This window comes from Saccopteryx bilineata, chromosome 6 (assembly GCF_036850765.1).
Source record: "Saccopteryx bilineata isolate mSacBil1 chromosome 6, mSacBil1_pri_phased_curated, whole genome shotgun sequence".
Lineage (NCBI taxonomy): Eukaryota > Metazoa > Chordata > Mammalia > Chiroptera > Emballonuridae > Saccopteryx > Saccopteryx bilineata.
The window spans coordinates 175,638,437-175,665,087 of NC_089495.1; the positions used below are offsets into that span (position 1 = coordinate 175,638,437).

General features: G+C 38.7%; 1 protein-coding gene across 4 annotated transcripts in view; it reads left to right on the plus strand.

Annotated features, from left to right (window-relative positions):
- TASP1 (taspase 1) overlaps positions 1-26,651 on the plus strand; it is a 329,261-nt gene that overhangs the window by 167,643 nt on the left and 134,967 nt on the right. For 3 of the 4 annotated variants that reach the window (XM_066234263.1, XM_066234264.1, XM_066234265.1), the window contains one exon: positions 5,095-5,173. In XM_066234263.1, the coding sequence (XP_066090360.1) occupies positions 5,095-5,173 (79 nt within the window). The remainder of the gene's footprint in view (positions 1-5,094; positions 5,174-26,651) is intronic. The other variant, XR_010725983.1, reaches the window with a different exon arrangement.

Below are 26,651 nucleotides of genomic sequence, written 5' to 3' on the forward strand. Positions count from 1 at the left end.
AAATATTTGTTGAGTGAACTAATGAATATCATACCATTGTGGAATCTGTAGAAGTAGTTGCAAGGGGTGTGTTTAAGCTCAGCATTTGGATCTCGTGTTACTTATGCAGCACTGCTTGGCTGCGTTCCGCACTTTGTTTCTCATGTTTGAAGAAGAGTCAGTGTCACAGTTGCTTTGGACACAGTGGTGAGTGAACGCTTGAAGCAGGGTGACCTGAATCAAGGAAGACATCTTTGCAAAGCCTCCAGTGTTGTTCCCTAATCTGTCCTTTATTGTGGACAAACCACTTACAGTCCTGTTGGGGGGAGGGAAGAAGGGAAGAATAATTAATTTAGTGCAATTCTTTGTCTACTGTACAAGGGGATTTATGAGGAATGATTACTTAACATGTGTACAATGCTTTGAACTCATTATAAAAAGCCTTTGTCTGGTCATGGTATTTTTCCACATTATAAAGTCCTGTATGTTTGTTAAGTTTGGAATAAGAAAACCGAGGTTGGCATATCAGATTTGGGTGCCTTGGTGGAGGAGAGAGAAAGCCTCCAGAGCCCCCTTCGTAGCATCGCTGTTCCCATGATTTTCTCACTGTTTTTGTTTGTTTTGGTTAGCAAAATAGCAACAACAGAACTGAGGATAGTTCTGGACTGTGTTAGCAGGATATTACATCAAACACTGTTGAAGCCATTCTGCCACTGCAAAGGGGACTATTTTGAAAAAAGAATCACTTCTGTAAAACTTAGTGTTTATTTGATCCACTTTGTTAGTTTATGAATACACAGTTTGTAAGAGATGAAAACTCAGGAAACGGTGTGGAAGAGAGGAGACAAGGTACCTACAGGAAAATACAGTTGCTTAATTGGATTATGTTGCTTGGATAAGGAGATGTAATTAGCCTGGGCTGGGAATATGTAAGCATCAGATGAGTGGTAAAGAACTGTTCTTGCCCTGGCCTGATAGCTCAGTTGAATAGAGCATTGTCCCTAAATGCAGGGGTTGCTGATTCAATCCCCGGTGAGGGTGCATACAGGAACAGATTGGTGTTCCCATCCCTCTCTCTCTCTCTTTTCCTCTCTCTAAAATCAATAAAATAAGCATTAAAAAAAAAAGTACTGTTCTTGACAATTGGCACATATTGTAACAAAACACACAAGCAGATTCATTTTTTTTTTTAAAGAAAAGACTTTTTTTTACAGAGACAGAGAGAGTCAGAGGAGGGATAGACAGAGACAGACAGACAGGAACGGAGAGAGATGAGAAGCATCAATTATTAGTTTTTTGTTGTGCATTGCGACACCTTAGTTGTTCATTGATTGCTTTCTCAGATGTGCCTTGACTGTGGGCCTTCAGCAGACCAAGTAAGCAAGTCGAGCCAGTGACCTTGGGTCCAAGCTGGTGAGCTTTTGCTCAAACCAGATGAGCTCGTGCTCAAGTGGCAACCTCGGGGTCTCGAACATGGGTCCTCAGTATCCCAGTCCAACACTCTATCCACTGCGCCACCACCTGGTCAGGCACAAAGACTATTTTTAAAATGTGCTGGTGATGTCAGAGAAATGGCGCCGTGAGGAGCACTACTGATAAATCTCTCCAAAATTTCAACAAGTTCTTCAACCAGCGACAGAAAAATCTATCCTTGGAGTGACTGGAAGTCTCACACACTGAAAAAGAAGCCAAAACAGGTTACAAAGTGCAAAAAGCCTGGGGATAGTGGTCCCGCAGAGTGCTGAGGCATACTGGACACACCTGGAGGCTCAGAGAAAGACACCTTGAGAGCAATTGGCTCCCAGCCCTGCCTGATTACGTTGGTGGCTCTGACTGACAGAGTCTTACCCAGAGCCCTGTGCAGAGTGGGGATAGAGTAGGAATCTGCCAGCTCTTTGAGCCTCTTTCTCTCTGGGCAGAGGCAGCAGCAACCTCATAGCTGGATCATCAGGCTGCTAATTCAGAAAGGAGAGACTAGGAGAGAGGCTCCGGGAAAACGGACTCTCTCATTGTCAGAGCCTGCAAATGCTAACAAGCCTCGACTACCAACAAGACTGAAGCCTAATATATGACATTGCCATAGAGACTTATCAACTGCAAATCTCTACCTAAGTGTGCCGGAGGGGCAGAGCCTGGGGTACAGTTACCGACCAGGAAAGAAGCAAACAGAACACCTAGTTTTCTTAACCCCAACAAACCTACTACAAGGCACAGCATAATGAAATTATCACAAACCAATGACAAAGAAAAAATTCTCAAGGCAGCCAGGGAAAAGAAGAATACAACATATAAAGGAAGACCTATTAGATTATCATTGGATATCTCAGCAGAAACTGTACAAGCTAGAAGAGAGTGATCCCAATATTTAAAGTCCTGAAAGAGAGGAACTTCAGCCAAGAATACTATACCCATCAAAACTATCCTTCAAATACGAAGGAGAAATAAAAACATTCACAGATACAGAAAAGATGAGGGAATTTGTCATTAGAAAACCCCCACTCCAGGAGTTTCTAAGGAGGTTTTCCAACCAGATACAAAGAACAAAACAAAACAAAACCACAAGTAAAAGCTCCACCAAAAACACAATAAAACCAAATTTAAACTGTGACAACAAAAACAAAAAAAAGGGGGGAGAGGACGGAGATTAATAGCAAAGGACAATGGAGTGCAGAAGTACTCATAAGATAGTGTACTACAATGAACATGGTAGGTACCCATTTTATTACTTAATGGTTACCACCCTTGAAAAAACCACCACAGAAGCACATGACTTATAAAAGGTAGCAACAGAAGAAAGAAGTATGGAATACAACCAAACAAAAACAAATGATAGAAAAACAAAAGAGAAGAATTAAATAAGATACAAAACTAACAGAAAGCAATTTATAAAATGGCAATAGGGAACCCACAAGTGTCAATAGTTACACTAAATGTAAATGGATTAAACTCACCAATAAAAAGACACAGAGTAGCAGAATGGATTAAAAAAGAAGATCCAACTGTATGCTGCCTACAAGAAACACATCTAAGCAACAAGGATAAAAACAAATTCAAAGTGAAAGGCTGGAAAACAATACTCTAAGCAACTATAATCTAAAAAAAAAGCAGGTATAGCAATACTCATATCTAATAATGCTGACTACAAGACAGCAAAAGTACTCAGAGACAAAAATGGTCATTTCATAATGATTAAGGGGACACTGAATCAAGAAGACATAACAATTCTTAATATATATACACCAAACCAAGGGAGCACCAAAATATATAAGACAGCTACTTATTGACCTAAAAACAAAAACTGACAAAAATACAGTCATACTTGGAGACCTCAATACAGCGCTGACGGCTCTAGATTGTTCATCCAAACAGAAAATCAATAAAGATATATTGGCCTTAAACGAAACACTAGAGCCCCTGGATATGATAGACATCTACAGGACATTTCATCCCAAAGTGACAGAGTATACATTTTTCTCTAGTGTACATGGAACATTCTAAAGAATTGACCATATGTTGGGCCACAAAAATAACATCAGCAAACTCAGAAAAATTGAAATTGTACCATGCATATTTTCTGACCATAAAGCCTTGAAACTAGATTTCAACTGCAAAAAAGAGGGAAAAAACCCACAAAAATGTGGAAACTAAAGAACATACTTTTAAAAAATGAATGGGTCAAAGAAGAAATAAGTGCAGAGATAAAAAGATATATACAGACTAATGAAAATGACAATACGAAATATCAGAATCTATGGGATGCAGCAAAAGCAGTAATAAGAGGGAAGTTCATATCTCTTCAGGCCGATATGAACAAACAAGAAAGAGCCCAAGTAAACCACTTAACTTCACACCTTGAGTAACTAGAAAAAGAAGAGCAAAAACAACCCAAAACCAGCTGAAGAAAGGAAATAATAAAAATCAGAGCAGAAATAAATGAAATAGAGAACAGAAAAACTATAGAAAAAATCAATAAAACAAGGAGCTGGTTCTTTGAAAAGATCAACAAAATTGACAAACCTGTGGCAAGACTCACCGAGGAAAAAAGAGAAAGGACTCATATAAACAAAATCCAAAATGAAAGAGGAGAAATCACCACAGACATCATAGATATACAAAGAATTATTGTAGAATACTATGAAAAACTCTATGCCACTAAATTCAACAATCTAGAAGAAATGGATAAATTCCTACAACAATACAACCTTCCTAGACTGAGTCATGAAGAAGCAGAAAGCCTAAACAGAACAATTAGCAGGGAGGAAATAGGAAAAACTATTAGAAACCTCCCCAAAAATAAATTTCCAGGCCCAGACGGTTATACTAGTGAATTCTATCAAACATTCAAAGAAGACTTGGTTCCTATTCTACTCAAAGTCTTCCAAAAAATTGAAGAAGAAGCAATACTTCCAAACACATTTTATGAGGTCAACATAACCCTCAAAGTAATCAGCTTGAACAGTCCTTTCTTCCTCCTTTCGTTATACCTGGCAGAATCTAGCACCATGGTGAGCATGTGCTGGGGCGCTTTGGTACACAACAGTTTACAGTTCCTATTGTTTCAACCAGGGAAGACATGGAAAAGGCCCCCTGAAATGGGGTTTCCTAGAACATGCCAGGAGGACCACCAGCATCCCTATGTCCCTGGGCCCTGGGTAATGTAGCTACTTCCTGGGCTAGACCAGACCACTGACATAGACTATCTGGGGACCCCAGCTCCTATCACCATGCTCCCCAAGTAATTTGATACACACCTAGTTTGAGAACCACTATTGTAAGGTAAACACAATGATTTCAAGGGGCCAGAAGAGCAACCAGCTGGCAAATTACAATGGGGGAAGATTTTTTCAGGGAAAGAAAAATTACTGCTGATATGATTTTAAAAAGTTCTTCTGCTGTTTTCTGAAAAATTTTAGATGACTGCAATAGCTGAAAATACAGCTTTGATAGTGTGAAATTGGTGTTTGGCCAGGTTTTATACGACCTCTGGTATTATTACCCGGTTGATAGATACCATTATTAAATTTATTAGCTGGGTATGATTTTGTCTTTGTTGACAGCCAGTGATCACATACAGAGTTTCTGACATATTGCACCGATCTGTCCTTCTTTCCCCAGGCTGCTCTGTACGGGTGTGGCTGCTGGGCGGAAAACACCAGAGTGCATAGCCCCTACTCCACAGCTGTGAGTACCTCAGGTATTTGCTGCTTTCGTGACCACTTTTCATAGCCTTGTAGGTCATTTAGTGATGGAAAACAACACTTGTATATAAGCATAAAGCATGTGCTAAAGCACTGCATAGACAAGAGCACTGGCGCCTGAAAGATCTTTGGTTGCTGGGAGCTTTTAAGGATGTGGCACAACGTGAGTATCAGTGTAACTGCTTTCCTAACATTTCAAGGCAACTCTGGAGTTAATTATAACTTAATAATAGTCTCTATGGATTTTAGTTTTTGGTAATGACTCATGATCGTGTCAAATTTAGATCATAGATATAAAAATAGAAAAGCATTTCAAAGACTAAGAGATATTCTCTTGAGTAAAATGTTGAAATAAAACTCATTTTGAAACGTATAGTTTATGACATACAGTTTACTACACTTTTCATAAATAAAATGTGTATCTTCTTTTTGTACCTGCATTAAAAAATCAGTCTCATTTAGAAAGGAGTGTGAGTATGTGTGTTGGGGGGTGCATTTTAATGGGAAGAATGCTTGATGTCTAGATACCAGCTTTTATATGCTTATGCCAGACGTTCTTGAAGCCTTTTCTTTTTAATGTGGTGATATGCGTGGTTAGCAAAGTAATATTGGTTTATATCAACCAAAGAACATTGGATTGCTTTTCTCTATCTTTCTGGCCATAGGCCTTTCTCCCATATCCCCAGGCTTTATTCGTAGGGAGGGTTGTCTGGCTGCCACGCCCCCTCTCCCTCTTCTATCCGATTGCCTTCTTCTCCGGATAACTCTTGACTTTCTGTGATCTCTGATGGAGGTGGCTGTTTTCTTTCTGTCTGTAGCATAGATTCTGGAATTTTTGGTTTTTCCTGCTTCTCGGACCTGTTCTATTCTTCACAGAGTCTTCCCAATGCTGACAGCCACAGACTGGGGGCTCTGCTGTCCCTCCTTCCTCTCACTGTATGCAGTTCTTGGTGATAGGGTGCTATTGCTGTGCTCCCATGAGTTCAGCAGATCTTTTAGCATATTGGCTCCCATGTCTGTCAGTATGCCGGACTTTTCTCTTGTGACCAATGGGAGTCATTTCCTACTTCCTGTTGGACATGTCTTGGTGAGTGTCATGTATAAACATCAAATTCAGCAGACTCAACTAAAACATCTTGTTTTTTAGTCCCACTCCTTGACCATCTTTCTCTTGTATTCTCTCTCTCTTTTTTAAGATTTTATTTATTGATTTTACAGAGGAGAGAGCAGGGGAATGAGAAGTACCAACTCATAGTTGCTTCACTTTAGTTGTTCACTGATTGCTGTTGTATGTGCCTTGACCAGGTAAGCCCAGGGTTTTTAACCAGCAATCTTAGCATTCCAGTTTGATGCTCTATCCGCTGCGCCACCATAGGCCAGGTCCTATCTCTTTTATTGCCATCACTACCCTAGTCTTTGCTCAGTCTTGAAATCTTGGTACTATTCTCATATTTTTTGCTTCTTTCCATTTTTGCTGACGTGACTCTGGCCTTTCAGACCCATATTATCTTGCCCGCCTGTTCCTGACCTAGATCCTTTTCTTATAGCAGTGGAAAAATAAGACTGTCAGCCACTGGCCTAGCAGGTAAAGTCCAAACACAAATTAATGTTGAACCCAAACTACAGTAACATAATTGGCAAAAGGTTGTTTTTAGTTTTTTAATTTTGAAGAGATGGGTGAGCATTATAGAATAATACGAGTTAATTTTTAATTAAAATTGGTAGCTGTTACAGTAATATATAGAAATATAGAAAAATATAGATGCTATATAGAAATAGGTTAGGATATAATATTAAAAGCCATTAAGGCAAGTGAGTAAGGCTACACCCTCTGGGTGGGAACTTATCTAGTGTGTACAGATATGATAGGCAGCCTATGCCTTTTGTGCAGGGACCAGTGAGAGTGTGTGTGAAATTATACATAGATAAAAAGAGCTCCCTGCAGGAACTCCCAAAAAGTTGCTTGATGTGATAATCCTGTAGATTAACACCTGTTAGAAGGCATATGCAAGAAAAGTGTACTGAAGTAGAAGGATCCCCAGGCTCAGTTAGTTGTCCCGACTCCAGTGTTGAATGTGGACTACCTCCACGCCACTGATCAAGGGCAAATGAGAGGAGCACACCGACGGGGCCCCCTTAAGCTGTACCCCGGCATGCCATCGGATTTGTGAGTAATAAACTGCCTGTGTTATTCTTGCAACTAACTTGTGAGTCAGTCATCTTTCCTGCGATGGCAATTCGTCTAAGTACTGAGAAGTAGAATCCTCATAGCCGCCTCAAGAGTAGTCTCAAAGAGGCCACCAGCCCTGCTGTTAAGCTGGAGTGTCCCACTGTGCGGGGACACCTGATCAATCGGCCTAGAGCTCGGGCTCTACTGGGAAAATAGCACATGGAAACTTTACATATAATATTTAGGAACTAGCTTGTGCTCATAATTAAGTATGGCTCTATGTCTGTGGAAAATAGTGGTATATGAATAAACTGAAGTCTAAAATAGAGTATCAGTTTTATCATCTGTCAGTTTGATTATTGGTCAGTATGTTGCTCATTGAGTTGGTTTGTTGTTCTTTAAATGTTACTTTCATCTTTAAATGTTACTTTCATGTCTAGATGTTGGAAAACCTGTATTCTACTTTTTAGGAAACTGAAATTCTTAGAGCCTGTCTTTGTCACTTTGGAAAAGAAATTCAATTTCCTTGGGATTATTCACCACCATCCCCTCCTTTTTTTAAAAACTGGTGGAAGTGGGATAAGATTTACTAGATTTGATTCTGTTAAGTAGAATGCAGTGGGTGGGTAAAGCTAAAATTGTAGAATTAAGGTCTTTTCCCCTTCCCCCTGGATAGTTCCTTCTTTGCTCACCTTGCATTGCATCGGGTGGGGATTGCTTCGTATGACTAAAGATAAGTTCAGCTTTCCCCTTCATGACATCCACTGCACCTTTTTGACTTGGATACCCAGCTCACTATGTTATGTCCTTTCAAGTACAAGGCCATCATCAGCCCATAGAACCTGAAAGTATTAGAGCAGGTCTCTAGTTCCTTCTATCTGTGGGGCTTTGTGTGATTGTTTTATCCTTGTTTGGGGCTGTTGCTCTGAGGTGACAATGGCAACAGCAGAGTTGGGTGATCAAGTCAGAAGAAAGGTGGAGCACAGAATTTTGCAATTTTTGACCAAAATAAATAAGACTTGTACCTTAGGCCTTTGCAGAAAATCCGGAGACCTGGTTTACATTTTTGGTTATAGTTTTTGGAAGGTGATAATTGAAAGGCAGAGGGAAGATAGTTGGTTATGGTCAGTGTAAGTCTCTCCTAAGGCCAGGCAGGACATGATCATTAGCCTGAGGGGTAAACTCTAGCATCTTGTTCTCATCACTGGGTGGGGAGGACTGAGTAGGGAGTGGGGAAGACGCTAGGGTGACTGGGAGCTTACCTTGCAAATGCTGACTCATGTTCTGGCATTATAGACATTTGCCTGGTTAGGGAGGGAGAAGGGTAGGTACTGTACCTGGGTCCTTTTCAGACTGTTTTACATGTTGGCTGTGACAATGGCAAGGGGTTATTTATAAAACAGAATAATATCTACCGTAATATTTAAGAGGATTGAGTTAGTTGACATATGAAAGGCACCAAGCACAGTTCTTGGTCCTGAATAGTGGGCTCAAATACTTAACTGTATTTCATTGAATCTAAGTAACTAAGATTATTATTTTAAAAAACTACTAGTTGATTTGTATCAAATGTTGACTGTAAGAACAATTTAACTTGAGAACTACCTTGTTTACGATTAGTTTTTTTGTTTTTACCATTTTAACCATTAAATATTAAAGTATAGTTGGCATATAATTTTATATTAGTTTCAGGTATGCAACATAGTGATTTGACATTTCTGTGCCTTATGAAGTGATCACTACAGTAAGTCTAGTAACCTCTAGTAAACATCTGTCATTATACAAGGTTATTACAGTATTATTGGCTGCATTCCTTGTGCTGTACATTGCACCCTATTTCTTATTGATTTTAAAACTGGAAGTTGGGACCTCTGAATCCCGTTCCTGTTTTTCATCCATCTCCATACTGTTCTTCCCTCTGACAACCATCAGTTTATCCTCTGTGTCTATGATTCTGTTTCTGTTTTGTTTTGTTTGTTCTTTGTTTTATTTTTTAGATTTCACATATAAGTGAAATCATATGGTATTTGTCTTTCTCTATTTGACTTATTTCATGTAACGTAATACCCTCTAGGTCTAACCCTATTGTCATAAATGACAAGACTTCATTCTTTTTTTATGGCTGAGTAATGTTTCGTTGTGTTTATATAGCACATCTTCCTTATCCATTCGTCCATCTGTGAACACCTAGGCTGCTTCCATATCTTGGCTATTATAAATCATGCTGCGGTGAACACAGGAGTGCATGTCTGTTTTCCAGTTAGTGTTTTTGTTTTCTTTGGATAAATGCCCAGAAATGAGATTGCTAGGTTATAGTTCTATTTTTAATATTTTGAGGAATCTTCATACTATTTTCCATGGTAGCTGTACCAATTTACAATCCCACCAGCAGTGCATGAAGGCAGGTTCCTTTTTTTTTTCCCACATCCTTGCCAACTCTTGTTATTTATTATCTTTTTGATAATAGCCATTTAGACAGGTATGAGGTAATATTCTCATTTTGATTTGCATTTCACTGATGACTAGTAATGTTGAGTATCTTTTTATGTATCTATTGGCCATCAGTGTGTATTCTTTAGAGAAATATCTAGATCCTCTACCCATTTTTTTTTTTTTTTTTGTATTTTTCTGAAACTGGAAATGGGGAAAGACGGTCAGACAGACTCCCGCATGTGCCCGACCGGGATCCACTCAGTACGCCCACCAGGGGCGACGCTCTGCCCACCAGGGGGCGATGCTCTGCCCCTGCAGGGCGTCGCTCTGCCGAGACCAGAGCCACTCTAGCGCCGGGGGCAGAGGCCAAGGAGCCATCCCCAGCACCGGGCCATCTTTGCTCCAATGGAGCCTTGGCTGTGGGAGGGGAAGAGAGAGACAGAGAGGAAGGGGGGGGGGGTGGAGAAGCAAATGGGTGCTTCTCCTATGTGCCCTGGCCGGGAATCGAACCCAGGTCCCCCACACGCCAGGCCGATGCTCTACCACTGAGCCAACTGGCCAGGGCCCTCTACCCATTTTTTTAATCAGGTTATATTTTCATGTTGAGTTGTATGAGTTTTTTTATATATATCTTGGATATTAACTGTTTCTTGGATATATAATTTATAAATAAAGTCATGCTCTGCATAATAACATTTCAGTCAATGATGGACTGCATGTACAATAGTGATATATCATATAGCCTTCGTATGTAGTGGTCTGTTCCATCTAGGTTTGTGTAAGTATACTTTATGAGGTTTGCACAATGATGAAATCACCTCTAACAATGCGTTTTTAAGAATGCACCCTTGTGATTATGTGGTGTGTATGACTGTATCATTTTCCATTCAGTAGGTTGCATTTTCATTTCATTGATGTTTTACTTCACTGTGCAAAACCTTGTTAGTTTGATGTAGTCCTATTTGTTTATTTTTGCTTTTGTTCCCCTTGCCCAAGGAGATATACAAAACAATATTGCTAAGAGAAATACCAAATTATTTACTGCTTATATTTTTCTTTTATGAGTTTTATGGTTTCAGGTTTTATATGTAAGTCTTTAATAATCAATTTTGAACTTATCTTTGTATATGGTATAAGAAAATGGTCTAGTTTTATTTTTTTATTAATCTGTCCAGTTTTCCCAACAGCGTTTTATGAAGAGACTGTCCTTTCTGTATTGTATATTCTTGCCTTATTTGTTGTAGATTAAATGACTATAAAAGCATGGGTTTATTTTTTGGCTCTCAATTCTGTTCCATTGATCTATAGGTTTATTTTTGTGCCAGCACCATACTGTTTTGATTACTATAACTTTGTAGTATAGTTTGAAATCAGGGTCTATGATTGATATCTCTAACTTTCTTTTTCTTTCTCAATATTTCTTTGGCTATTTAGATCTTTTGTGGTTCCATACAAATTTTAGAATTATTTGTTATAGTTCTGTGAAAAGTGTCATTGGTATTTTGATAGGGATTGCATTGAATCTGTAAATTGCTTTGGGTAATATGGCCATTTTAATGCTATTAATTCTTCCCATCTGTGAGCACAGTATCTTTCCATTTATTTGTGTGGTCTTCAATTTCTTTTTATCAGTATGTTATAGATTTCAGAGTACAAGTTTTATAACCTCCTTGATTAAACTTATGTCTAAATATTTTATTCTTTTTGATGCAATTGTAAATGAGATTGTTTTCTTAGTTTCTCCTTTGTATAGTTCATTATTAGTGTATAAAAACAATAATTTGCATATTAACTTTGTATCCTTCAATTTATTTTTTCTAATTTTTTGTGGAGTTTTTAGGTTTTACTATATATATTATGTCATCTGTAAATAATGACAGTTTTACATTTCCTTTCTAGTTTTGGTACTTTTTTTTTTCTTGTTGGATTGATGTGGTGAGGACTTCCAGTACCATGTTGAGCGTAAGTGGTGAGAGTGGGTATTCATATCTTGTTCTTGATCTTAGAGGAAAAACTTTCAGCTTTTTACCATCGGCCATGATGTTAGCTGTGGATTTGTCATATAAGGACTTTATTGTGTTGAAGTATCTTCCCTCTGTATCCACTTGGTTAGAGGTTTTATCCCAACCGGATGTTGAATTTTGTCAGATGATTTTTCTATTGAGATTATCATATGATTTTTATCTTTTGTTTTGTTAATGAGGGGTATCATGTTGATTGATTTATGGATATATTCAACCATCTTTGCATTCTTGAAATAAATCCCACTTGATCATGGTATATGATCCTTTTAATAAATTGTTGAATTCTGTTGAGGATATTGCATGTATGTTCATTGGGGATATTAGCCTGTAATTTTCTTTTTTTGTATTGTCTTTGTTTGGTTTTGGTATCAGAGTAACGCTGGCCATGTAGATTGAGTTTGGAAGCATTGCTTCCTCTTTAATTCTTGCAGTGGTTTGAGAAGAAGGATAGGTATTAATTCTTTAAATGTTTGGTAGAATCCACCTATGAAGCTGTTAGGTCCTGGACTTTTGTTGGTTGGATTACTGATTTAATTTTGGTACTGCTAAATGGTCTGTTCAGATTTTCAGTTTCTTTCCTACTTTGAAGATTGTATGTTTTGAGGAACTTATCTATTTCTTCTATGTTATCTAATTTGTTGTGCATAATTATTCATAGTATTCTCAAGATTCTTTGTATTTCTGTGATGTCAGTTGTAACTTCTCTTTCATTTCTGATTTTATTTGGGCCCTCTTGTTTTTTCTTGATGAGTCTGACTAAAATTCTATCAGTATTGTTTATCTTTACAAAAACTCTGATTCTTATTTCTTTCCTCTACTGGCTTTGGGTTTTGCTCATTTTATTCCTAGTTCCTTTAGGTGTAAGGTTAGAATTTTTGAGATTTTTCTTGTTTCTTGAAGTCGTCCTGTATCACTATAAACACTCCTGTTAGAGACCTGCTTTTGTTGTTTCCCATAGATTTTAGAACATTGTTGTTCCATTTTCAATTGTCTCAAGGTATTTTTTACTTTCTCTTTGATTTCTTCATTGATCAATTGATTGTTTAGTAGCATATTGTTTAGCCTTCATGTTTGTGTTTTTCCAGTTTTCTTCTGTATTTGATTTCTAATTTCATACTGTTGCAGTCGGAAAAGATGCTTGATATTAAATTTATTGAGACTTGTTTTGTGGCCTAACATGTGATCTATCCTACAGAATGTTTCATGTTGACTTGAACAGACTGTGTATTTGTCTGTTCTTGGATGGAATGTTTTATTAAGACCATCTGACTTAATGTGTCATTTAAGGCCAGTGTTTTCCTATTTGGTTTTCAGTCTGGATGATCTATTCATTAATGAAAGTGGGGTGTTAAAGTCCCCTACTAATATTATATTGCTTTTCATTTCTCCCTTTATGTCTGTTAATAGTTGCTTTAAAAATTTAGGTACTCCTATGTTGGGTGTTTAAATATGTACAAACTTTGTATTTATTTACTGAGTTTATTCATTGATCATTATGAAATGTTTCTTGTCATAGTGTTTTTAATAAAGTGTATTTTGTGTGATACAGGTATTGCTACCCCAGTTTCTTTTTGTTTCCATTTGCATTAAACATCTGTTCCGTTACTTCACTTTTGTCTGTGTATGTGTGTGTATTGATCTGAAATGAGTCTCTTGTAGGCAGCATATGTATGGGTCTTAACAGTTTTTTATCCATTCATCCACCCTATGCCTTTTATTGGAACATTTAGTTCATTTACTTTCAAAGTAATTATTGGTAGGTATGTACTCATTTCTATTTTGTTAATTATGTATATTTTCTGGTTGTTTTGTAACCCTTTTCTTACTCTCTTCTCTTGTGATATGATGATTTTTTAAGTGTTATATTTGGATTCCTTTCTATTTATTTTTTGTGTATGTATTAGATTTTTGGTTTGTGGTTACCATGAGGTCCATACATAACAACCTATCTATATAGCAGTCTATTTTAAGTTCAAATGCATTCTAAAAGTAGTACATTTTTATGTACAACACTCACCCATTTTATGTTTCTGATGCCATATTTTACATCTTTTGTGTGTGTGTGTGTATATCCCTTTACTAATTATTGTAGAATTAGATGATTTTACCACTTTTTTTTTCGGTTAACCTTTTTAGCTTTATCAGTGATTGATCCACTACATTTACTATATGTTTACCTTTACCAGTAAAATTTTTATTTTATATATATATTTTCTCACTTCTAATTTTGCATTTTTCTTTTTCACTTAACCCTTTGAGTAATGAGTTTTTTGTTAACCCTTTGAGTGAGGACTTACATGAATGTTTGTACTACCCAAAGGGTTAAAGAAGTCCCTTTTACATTTTTTGTGGTGCCAATTTAGTGGTGACGAACTCCTCCAGCTGTTGCTTGTCTTGGAAACTATCTCCTTTAATTCTAAATGATAATCTTGCCAGGTAGAGTATTCTTGGTTGTAGGTTTTTCTCTTTTGGCACTTTGAATTTATCTCATCACTCCCTTCTGGCCTGCAATATTTCTGCTAAAAACTCACCTGATAGGCTTATGGGGATTTCCCTCGTTTAGAATTTTCTCTAACTTTTGACATTTTATTTATGTGTCTTGGCTTTTGTTACTTTGAGTTCTTCTTATTTAGGACTCTCTACTCTATTCTTTCTGACCTAGGGCGTCTGTTCCCTTTGCCAGGTTAGGGAAGTTTTTAATTCTTTTTGAGAGAGAGAGTCCAGAAGGGATAGAGATGAGAAGCATCCACTTGTAGTTGCATCACTTTAGTTTTTCATTGATTGCTTCTCATGCATGCCTTGACTGGGCCTTTGCTCAAGCCAGTGACCTTGGGCTCACGTTGATGATCCCATGCTCAAGCTGGTAACCTTGAGGTTTTGAATCTGGGACCTCAGTGTCCCAAGTTGATGCTCTATCCACTGCACCACCACTCACCAGTCAGTCATTGTTTCTTCAGAGATTTTCTTTCCCCTTTTTTCTCCCTCTTCTCTCTCTGGGGCCTTGTAAAGTGAATATTAATATGCTTGATGTTGTCCTAGAGATCCCTTAAACTATCCTCATTTTTTAAAATTCTTCTTTTTGGTTCTGATTCAGTGTTTCTGTTACAATATCTTCCAGATAGCTCATCCATTCTTCTTTATTATCTAATCTGCTGCTGATTCCTTCTAGTATATTTTTTATTTTGGTTATTGTATTCTTTAGTGCTGATTTTTTCCCCTATATTTTCTATCTCTTTGAGGGTTTCACTTTTTCCACTCTTTTGCTGAGTTCTTGCATATTTTCTATCTTTGAGGTTTTCACTTTGTCCACTATTCTACTGAGTTTAGTGAGTGGTTTTTTTTTTTTTGTTTGTTTGTTTTATTCATTTTTAGAGAGGCGAGAGAGAGAGATGAGAGAGAGAGAGAGAGAGAGAGGAGAGAGAGACAGAGAGAGAGAAGGGGGGAGGAGCTGGAAGCATCAACTCCCATATGTGCCTTGACCAGGCAAGCCCAGGGTTTCGAACCGGTGACCTCAGCATTTCCAGGTTGACATTTTATCCACTGCGCCACCACAGGTCAGGCTGGTGAGTGTTTTAATGACCATTACTTTGAATTCTTTATCTGTTTTACTGCTTATCTCTGTCTCATTAATTTTTTTTCTTAGGTTTTGTTTTGTTCTTTCCTTTGAAACATATTCCTTTGTATTCTCATTTTGCCTATCTCTCTGTGTTTGTTTCTGTATTAGGCAGGTCAGCTATGTCTTTTTCCTGGTCTTTAGAGAGTGGCATTATGTAGACAGTGTCCTTTGGGTCCCAGTCGGACAATCCTCTGTGTAGCTATATGTGCTCTCCTGTTGTACTTGGTTGGTGATGCTGTGGGTGTGTTGGTGGGCAGTGTTGACCTCAGAATGACTGGTTGAAAGGCCCAGCTGCAGATGCTGCAGATATGCTGGTGGGAAGGGCTGAGTCCCTGCATAGCTGTCTGTGAGGCTCTGCCACAGCTGTTTTGGGTGTGCTGGTGGACAGGGATGGTCCCAGCCTGCTTGGCGGAGAGGTTTTGCCTCAACAGTTGTGGACATACTGGTGTGTGTGGGTTCACTCTTCAAAGCAGGAGCCATTTTGGAGGGGCTCCAATGCTGTCTGAAGCTGCCTGCTGAGTCTTTTGGGACTGGTGTCATTTGGGTGGGACTCCGGTGCCCAGCTGAGGCTGTCTTCTCTATGTGTCGGGCTGGAGCTGTTTGGGAGGGTTTCTGGTATTGACGGGCAGGTTGGGCAGGGTTGGAACTCAGGAAAACATTACAGTGGTATGAACATTGTTAGGAAGGTTGATGTAGAGTGTTACTTGGGCCGGCTAGGTGGAAAGAGAGTAAAATAAAAGAAACAAAGAATAAATGTCCCCAGAAGATCCCTGCCCCTCAGGCACTGGCCCTAAAATTTGTCAGTATGACCCAGATACTTTACAGACTACTGCCTCTGCTCTGGAGCTTGGAGTCAGTGAATGTGTGCATGAACCCTATAGGATTGGAGTCGTGGTTTCCTATGCCCTTCTGCTGAGGGCAGAAGCCCAGCAGGGGGCCATGGTTGTGATATTCCTCCCATTGTTTTTATTTGCATTTCCCTGATGATTGGTGATGTTGAACACCTTTTCATGTACCTATTGGCTATTTGTGTATCTTCTTTGGGGAAATGTCTGTTCAAGTCTTTTACCCATGTTTTTATCTTACTGTTTTTTTATTTTGTTTGTTTTGCTATCGATTTACAGTAGTAATTCCTTATATATTTTGGTTATTAACCCCTTATCGGATATATGGTGTGCAAATATTTTCTTCCATTCTATAAGTTACCTTTTCATTTTATTGTTTATTTTCTTTGCAGAAGCTTTTTAGTTTGATGTAGTCCTACTTGCCCACTTGTCTATATTTGCTTTTGTTGCCTGTATATTTAGCATCATATCCAGGAATAAAATACACCAATAAAAGAAACATACACTAAGAGAGAAAAAGACTAACAATTATGACACACTGTGTTCTCATCATGTAACATGTGGTTGTTGCTTTACAAGAAAATATAGAATTTCACATACTCCTCCCTCAAGAAATATTTGCATCACTGATAACATCATGCTCATTGCTGTTTCCATGCCTTCCTATGTATAAATCAGTTTTGTTTCAATTTTGTATCATCCCATAATCCTTTTGAACGTACCTTAAGTGGTTCTTAAACTCAGCAGGTGGGGTTCTAGCACAGCCTATGCCTCACGCGAGGGGTCGGCACTGGGAAGCCGCGCTCCAGAGGTGGTGGCGGCCATTTTAACGCACCTCTTGATTTCAGGAAGTTTAAAATGTGAGGAAGAGTACTTTAGAATTGAGAAGATATAGTACAAGCTTTCTTTCTTCTCAGTTTCTTTATGTTGTGATAATAATTTGTTTCAAGCTTTCTTTCACTGTGACATAAGCTTTTGGGGAAGGGGGTTGCTGTAGGTGTTTTTCTACTGAGTGCCTGGCACAGGGCCTTGCATTTAGTAAGTGCTTAACAGACAAATTAAGGGCTGCGAAGGTATAGACAACAATGTTGGATTATAATTACCAAACTTGCTCAGTGACTAGAATTTACTTATTCCAGCCACTCAAAAGAAAGAACACTTACGTAACATGATAGTGGTGCTAATTATTGCTCTAATGGCAATTATATTACAATATATAAATGTATCAGATTAGTATGTTATACACTTTAAATTTACACAATGTTATTTGCAAAATATATTTTAATTAAAAAGAAAGAAATGCATATGTGCTTCCTCCCTCTTCTAGAAGGTTGTCTTTTCAGAAATCATATTTACCATGAAATTTCTTTAAATAGCATTTTAAAATTTGATTTAACTTGCCAAAATCAGATTTACAGATAGTTTTTCAGTAACACATCACATGCATAATGTAAGACACATCTGTGGTCTCTCACTGGCTATGGAAAAGTGGAGTAGATTGAGGATTAGAGGATCAGAAAGAAGAAAAAAAGGAGATTGAGTTTATGCCCTGGTTGACCTTAACATTGATCTTCTGTTACTACTTTTTGCAGTCTGTTTTAGTTTTAAAGAGAAACAGTGAGTGCAGAGGATCTATGGCAGCTGACGAGATCAGGAGAGGTAGGCTTTAATTCCACTTCCTCACAGTGTTCTGGCATGAAGAAAGATCTGCTACTTTGTTTCTGGACTGAGGCCCAGGGGTTCTAATTTTCTGGGTTTTTTTAATTTTTCTAGGTCTTGGCTCTGGGTAGTCCTAGAAACCTGAGGGCTTGCCAGGAGTGTGGTTAAAGATGGGCGAAAGAAAAAAGTGTATGGATGAGACCGGGCTCTCGCCTTCACATTTCCGAGGCAGTGATTGGGATGGATATCATCCCTTCTGGGTTTTCAGCCTTCCAGTCAGCTACAGGTGTCCTCTGCCCCTCTGTGGGAGATTACCTCATGAGTCTTTGCTGCAAAACTTCTTCCCAGGGACCTTTGTCAGCAGGGCACAAGGCAGCTTTCCCTGTGGGAGTGGAGGCCCATGGCGGAAGAGCCAGTGGTAAACCTTTGCTGAGACATGTACAGGTGCTATGTGTTCCCTGCTGTCTGGGGGCCCAGAGGGCAATGGGGAGGCAGGCAGGAATCCACATTTTTGCTTCCTTTTTAGAAGTAGCTATTATTTCTCTTTGGTACTGTCTATATGTCACAGGCATTCTTGGTGGCTCAGTCTCTTGATTGTTGTCCTGAATAAAGCCCTGTTCTACCTGGACTCTGTGTAGGTCACCTGAGTGGTTGAGTGTCCCTTCCAATTTTCTTTGCTGTTTTTTAGCAACCTTTCAAAGTGAAACTTCAAAGGGTTGTCTGCACTTGAGGTATATATTTTTTTTATTCTCAGTTCTCTCCTATCATGTGCTTTTAAGTCTTCCTCAGTCAGGCATCCTCCTCTACCAAGCCACCAGTCTGTTCTCTCAAGGTTAACAATCACATTTAAAATCCAGTGGTTGTCCTTAGCCCTGTTAAGCAGCATTTGACACAGTGCTTGAATGACTTGCTCCCCCTGGAAATGCTGCGCTTGATAGACTTGAAGTGTACCACACTCCCTGGCTTCTTCCCCTTCACCGGCCTCTCCTTCTCCTTTTGGTAGTGTTGCTCATCTCCCTGACCTCTCAGTGTTGACCTAGTGCATGAAATTTTCTCTTTTGTATACGCACTCCCTGTGGTGGTTTCATCCAGTCTAATGGCTAAGTATCATATATATGCTGACTCCCACAATTTTGTCAGCAACCTGAGCCTCTCCCCCGATGTCAGTTATCGAACTGCTGGTTCCAAGTCTGCACTTACGTGTCTCACAGACGTCACAACTTTAGCATGTCCAAATATCATCTCTTGGCATTGCCCTCCTCTCCTCCACCCACTTCTCTTGCAGTCTTTTCCTCACAGCAAATGGCAGCTCCAGCCTCCCAGTGACTCAGGCCAAACTCTTGGAGTCATGCTTGATCTTGATCCTCCTTTCTTTTATAGTTTATCCCCATCCAAAGCAAAACAAACCCTGTTGACCCTCCTCCCTCAATATATTTAAAGTCTGACCATTTTTTAGCAACTCTACTACTATCAACAGATTCAAAGTGTTGTTATCTTTAATCAGGATTATTGTACTAGACCCTAGCTCAGTGGTTCTCAAATTTTTTGAAGTCAGGGCACATTTAAAATCCTACAAATAATTGTAGGAGCACTATATCACTATATACAAATTCCTGAAAAATATGTTATAATAATTAAGTCAAATATTAAAGAAAAAAATATAAAGTCCAAGCGTGCCTTTATGGTAATTAAACAAAATAAATACGACAAAATTAAATTTATTCTGACATTAAAAAACATTTTTATGTTACATTTTTTGAGTTATGCTTTTTAGAATTTGTAAAAAGGGGTTAAAATAAAAAAAAACAAAAAAGTTATCTTTTTATATATATAGATACATTCTTAGTAAGATTTAGTAAATTTGGCAGGTCCCAGCATGAATGTGTTAAGTTTTTTCATTCTTGTGTTTATGAGAAACATGAGCCTGATGTGTCCTAGCAATTTCTTCAATGTTTGGGCATATATTTGAAAGGCAAACTCTCATTTGCTCGTCAATACATTGAAGAATTCCTCTCTTTTTATTATTAATTATGTTGAGGGTAGAAAATCCTAATTCACATAAATAGGATTTTGAAAATTGTAGTAAAATGTTCAGAGCCATATTCTTCTTTTATAGAAGGCTTCAAGAGACAATTTCTTATGTTTAATCATCAATTCACGATCAGTGGCTATAGCTGCCAGTTCTTCTTCTTCTGTTAATTTTAAACCAAAATCACTTGAACTTCCATGAATGGGTTTCTGATCCAATCGTATTGTTCAGTGGTAAGTGATGGAAAATATTATAAACTAAATTCTGCCTGTCAGCCTTCAAGTCCTATTTTATTTAGACTTAACTTTTGCTCACTTTCAGAATTGGATTCTTCAAAATCATGCTTCTTTTTGAGAAATCTATCCAGTTTATTTGGGTGTATTTATCTAAAAATAATATAATGTGTTAATAATAAATATAATAATGATGTGTTAGCAAAAAGAGCAGTATTTCTGTAATGAAATGGTAAAATAGGGTAACTACATTGATTTTTATATCTGGGCTCATGTCGCAAACCAGCGCAGCTAGTAATTCCAGGTCCTGAGTGGAAATGGTGTGGAATTAAGAAAATACGGGGTCAGGAGGGCCCTGTAATTGCTGCTGGCAAGAACAAAGCACTCCCCAAAACTGCATCTTGCTTTATTTATAGGGCAAAGTGAGGCCATTAGCAAATCTTAACTTTACACTAAACAAAGGATAGAAGAAACTTGCCTCCGGTCTTTCCAGGGGGCAAGGGGGGTAGTGTAAACCAGTGGTCCCCAACCCCTGGGCCACGGACCAGTACCAGTCTGTGGGCCATTTGGTACCGGTCCACAGAGAAAGAATAAATAATTTACATTATTTTCATTTTATTTATATTTAAGTCTGAATGATGTTTTATTTTTAAAAAATGACCAGGTTCCCTCTGTTACATCCATCTAAGACTCACTCTTGACTCTTGTCTTGGTCATGTGATACATTTATCCGTCCCACCCTAAAGGCCGGTCTGTGAAAATATTTTCTGACATTAAACCGGTCTGTGGCCCAAAAAAGGTTGGGGACCACTGGTGTAAACAACCCAGCACCACAGCTTGACAGCTTTTTACAACCTAATCAGGCAAGTGAGGTGGGGGGTTGGGCAGACTGTTAGCTTACAGCCAATTCCCCACACCTCTGTTCTCCAAATATCTAAACTCCAAAAACCCTGTTGGTTTTTTGGTCCCCAACAGGCACATATTTCTCTGGAATACCATAGGGTGCACCTAGAAATCTTCTAAGGCACACCAGTGCACCCTGGCACACGCTTTGAGAACCACTGCCTTAGCTTGTCTCTTGTTTTTTGCTCTTTTGCCCTTTATTGAATTCTCAACACACAAGTTGGTATTCAACCTAAGTCATAGCATGTGTTGTACCTCCTTTTTGAACTGTCCAACTGCTTCCCTCTTACCCAAAGGAAAATCCAGAATCCTTACACAGGGCTCTGAGGCCTCATACGATGTGCTCCTCTCCTCCACTTCAGGTCTTGCTTTTCTTCCCTTCCCCTGCAGTTTTGGTTATATTGGCCACTTTGATGTATGTCGTACATGCCAGGCACACTTCACTGCGGATCTCTACTTGAGTTGCTTCCTTCGCATTTAGCTCTCTACCCTCAGTATCTTAGCCCTGCCCTTGACCTGATTGACTCTTTTTCAGATTATGTATCTGCTCATGGAAATCTTCCCTGATTGCCCTATTTAAACATGTAAATCTACAGCAGAGCAAGTGACCCCTTGCTCAAACCAGCGACCTAGGGCTCAAGCTGGTGAGCATTGTTCAAACCAGATGAGCCCATGCTCAAGCTGGCGACCTCTGGGTTTCGTACCTGGGTCTTCCGTGTCTCAGTCCGACGCTCTATCCACTGCACCACTGCTTGGTCAGGCTTGACTAAGTCTTAAACTTTTGTATAAAGTGGGGACCCTTTATGCTCATTCTTTTTGAAGATACAGACAGATAAGTCATCCCTGAGGCTGCACTGGAATGACGAGCAGAGACTCAGCATTGAGAGACCAGTCAGGTCATGGAGTTAAATATATCACTGTAGAATTCAAACTCTTCAGCCCATGCTGGTTCCTTTATCTACTTCATTAGGCAGAGGTGTTTCACATGGTTGACACTGTGGCTTCTCAGAAGCTTCTTGTTTTTATAAAATAATAAACTTTCATAATCTTGTCACATTAAACGAGATTCTTAGAGGGCTCAGGGTAAGGAGAAGCCACTTAAGCTGAAATAATTTGGATTAATATGTACGGTTGGGAGTAATGCCATGAGAAATCTTTTTATGAATTATGACTTCTAGATATAAGCATAGATAAAACGGTGACATTTGTAAACATCATCTTAAAAGCACTTGACTTTTTGGATTGTTTAATTAGTAAGAGTGGGGAAGAAATATTGTTTATACAGATAATAGTATATGAAGTATTAGCACATTTCAGAGAACTAAAGTAATTATCTGGGCCCTGGCTGGTTGGCTCAATGGTAGAACATTGGCCTGACATGTGGAAGTTCTGGGTTTGTTTCCCAGTCAGGGCACACAGGAGAAGCTACCATCTGTTCTCCACTCCTCTCTCCCCCCCCCCCCCCCTTTCACAGCCGGGTGCTGAGGATGGCACCATGGCCTTGCTTCAGGCACTGAAGTAGCTCAGTTGCCGAGCAATAGAGCAGTGGCTCCAGAAGGGCTGGGCAAGCCCCTATAGGAGGCTTGCTGGGTGGCATCAGGTCGGGGTGCATGCAGGAGCCTGTCTCCCTGCCTCCCTGCCTCTCACTTATTAAAAAAAAATAAAAAAATATATAAAGTAATTATCTGGGACAGAAATTCTATTCTGAGACTATTGCTTACTCTAATTAGGTCACCTCATATCTGATGAACTATTAACATATTATCTCCTACTTTTTACTTAACTAAAGTCATTGATGGTCCAAAATAAAGTAGAATTCTGAATTATGCTAAGAAGTCAGTTCAGTGTGATAGCTTTGGTTATTATGTATCTTGGAGGTTTTCAGTGAGTGGATATTTTTCTGATTGTGAAATAGCACATGCTCATTGAAAGGAATTTGGCAAATGAAACTGATAATTTTGCAATCATGTGGTAGTGTGTTAATATTTTTGATAGATTTTTGGTAGATAAAATAAAACAACAGTACTTTTTAGCTTGTATTATGACTTAACCATTTAACATTGTACAACAAACATTTTTATGTATCATTAAGTATCATTCAAAACATAATTTTAAAGAATCTGAAGGGTGTCTTTTTATGCATGTATAAGTTCAGGTATTTTGCTTTTATATAAGATGGCTTGTGATTGCCTTTGCTCTACAAAACAACAGCTATTTTAAAGGTTGTTATCTGTGCTGTAGTCTGGGTGTGATAAAAGAGAAGTAAAGATAGTCTTTCTTCTGAAAGGGTGTCAGATCTGTGGCCTTACTTGATAATATAGGGAGATTTCTTGCCAACTTAGGTAGAGCCAATATTTCAACATCTTGGCTGTACCAGAGGCTTGCTAACCCTGAACGAGGTTCTGCTCCTTCCATGTACCTAGGGATCATTTGCAGGCACCTTAGTGTACCTGACGACTGGAGTGTTGTTGCAGCCGTTAGTACTGAGCATCCTGTCCCCAAAGTCCCACCAAAACCACTTGCCTTTAAGCTTAGCTCCAGCCATCACATCCGTAATTCACTGAAGTGTCTCCAGGACCTCAGGAGAGCTCAGACATCAGGAAGAAAAGTAGGTCTTTCTTTGAAAGAGATTGTAGATGTGAGTGATAGTGCATCAAATGAGCCCAAAGATGTTCTTTTGATATTTGTACTTTCTCAGATTTTTTTTGCCAGATATTTATTTTGCATTGCTTTGTTGTTGTTTTGTAAAAGAACAGGCTTCTAATTTAAAAACACAAGGTGAAGAAATGGTAGAAACAGAAGCATAAGATCAAGTGATGGGTTAAAACGTCAATGCTATGATCCTTGGTGTAATTCTCTCTTTGATTGTTCTCACTTGAAAGAATGCCTTTCCTTCCTATTGTCGAGTACTACCTGTTGTCAGTGGGAGAGGGAGTTAGGTTGAGCAACTTGTCAAAGACTTTCTAAGCTCCCTTCATATGGTTCACAGACACAGAGCTGGATTTTCATTTCTTCTTTCATTCAACAGGAGTCTCTTTCATGTTTGAAAATTGAAAACGCGTGTTTTTCAGTGTGGAGCGAGGATGTGTGTGCCCTCTGGCACACCTGTTTCTAATTTCCTGACTTGAAAGCAGAACCCATCAAAAGGAGCAGAAAAACAATTTCTTTCTGACACGCTGCTTCGTGTCCCTTCCTGGAACGAAGGCCTTCACGGCTTTGCCATCGCAGCTCCTTCTTTAGAAGGTCCTTGTTAGAGGCGTAGTTCACTCAATACAAGCAGTGCCTTTTATAGCACAGGACCATTTGGGTATTATTTTGTTGTGGTGGTGGTTCTTTTCAGTTCAGGAAATTTACTTGAAATGAGATTTATTTTAAAAATATACAGAAAGGTCTTAATTTTTTTAAATGTTATATTTAGCTGGGCAGTATATGTTGGAAGAGTTCATGTAAGCTGATCAGTGAACCGATTGGCCAGGAATAGAGTTTGGTTGAGCATATGAGTGTTTAAATTCCAGAGCACTGTTTAACATAAATCAAATATTTCCAATGCATTACTTCAGATTTGTGTGCACTTTTAAGTCTTGCCAGCTTAAATGACTGTGAGGCACAATATGTTGACTTGGAGTTTTGTAAATTAATAATTTGTTGCTATGAAAGTTGTACATGGTATAACTCATCACTTTCCTAAGGTACATACTGTATCTGATGTTGGCAATCTGTTATGAAAAAATTGATGCCCAGGAAATCCAGAGCTTTAGCTCTCAGTGCTTGAAGTGGGGATCTTTGGTTCCCAGTAAGGTTTCCCTGGGCATTTTCAATATAAGGGACATAGTTCTTTTATACCCAAACATTGGTTTAGGCTTCCTATTTCTGAGTTATTTGGGGTAAAAATCTTAATGGCGAATCTTCAGAAACAGTTTCTTAGGCTATTTTTCTTAAGTGTACCTTTCCCTCACACTTTTGTATGTATGAATCACCTGTTAAAATACAGACGGTGATCCAGTGAGTCCGGGAGGGGCCTGGGGTTCTGCGTTTTTCACAAGCTCAGGTGGTGCCAGTGCTACTGGTCCATAGATGACACTTCAAGTAGTAAGGCATTTCCAGAGTGGTCCTGTCCCCACCTGTACCTTGCCTATAACACTCATTCTATACCGTCGACCAGTCTCTGCTGTCTTTGTGTTTTGGAGAATCTAAAGCTAAGGAGAGCTGGTGTATATCCTTGACCCCAGGTAACCCTGAGAGCATTAGCAGATGCTTTAATAAACGACCATACGGGCCAGCATAGATAAGGACCACTGTGCTGGCAGAAATTATGTTTCCAGACTCTTCTAGGGTACAACTAGCCATGATCTACATCAGCCTAGGTTCTTGTTGCAAACTGAAATGGATAAAACTGACTGCCAACTCTAAAAGGTGCTGATAGAGACATTAGAAAGACATAATGTTGAAGCAAATGTTTTATTTTAACCAGCTCTGTCCATGGTGGCTGGTTAATTCAAGCAAAAAGATTTATTGGCAAATAATGGAGGAAAAGTGGAGGCATGAATATGTAAGATGTAGAAACAGTTTGCATTTTTTATTAACTTGTTACTGAATACATGTCATGGTTCTCATTAGTGAATCACAGTGCAGTCGAGCCCGCAGTATAACATGTCATGACCAAAAGGATACCTTACATTTTTATTTTCAGAATGTTTTGTTCACATCATGAAAATTTTTGTGTGTTGTATTTGTCTTTTGACTTTGATGGAAAAAGTTTTTTAACAAGCACTAGCTAGTAGAAAGAAAGCACGGATAACCATTTAAAAAAGATCTGAGTTAGACATCAAAGAATTAGAGACTTCATTAAAATTCCAGTGGTGTTTTAGGTCTACACATACCCACATTGACGGGAAGAGCAGGTGCACTCTGGGGGCGGTTTGGGGTCAGAGAGATCATGGGCTCGGGACTCAGTCTTGGGTTTGAATCATAGGGAGGGAGCAAGTACAGAGGGTGTGTCCACCTGGCCTAAGACTGGGGCAGCTTTCTTTTTAGAGGGGAGAGATACTGATATGGTAATTACCACTGACATTCTCACTTCATACCATTGATTGCATCTCCTGTAAGTTGGGACTGAGTGTTGTACGTTGTAATGTTAAGGAGTATTGCTTTCTTCTTCATCTCTGTCTCTCTATTCTAGCCCTAAATGAGAATGTTTTCCTTAGTCTTCATAATTTCCTGGTAAATTATATGTGTTTTAACCCATCATATTACTCATTGTTTACTAATGTTGATTATAAAATTATGAGCTCCTGATTGGATTCTACCATGACAATGTGGTGGTTTCTTCTCAGAACTATAAGAGACTATTGGGCCCCAATAGCTAAAATAGCTAGTAAAGTTCATGCCAGAGGGTCATAAGGATTTAAGATTTAGTGAGCATTTGTTTCATCTGGGTTCTCCCTTATCTTCAAAATTTAGATTTGCCTCAGCTTTACCTTTCAAACTTTCTCATGCTAAATTTAATGGAATATAGAAATATAATATTCATTTTTTTCTTTTTATACTGAGAGGGAGACAGAC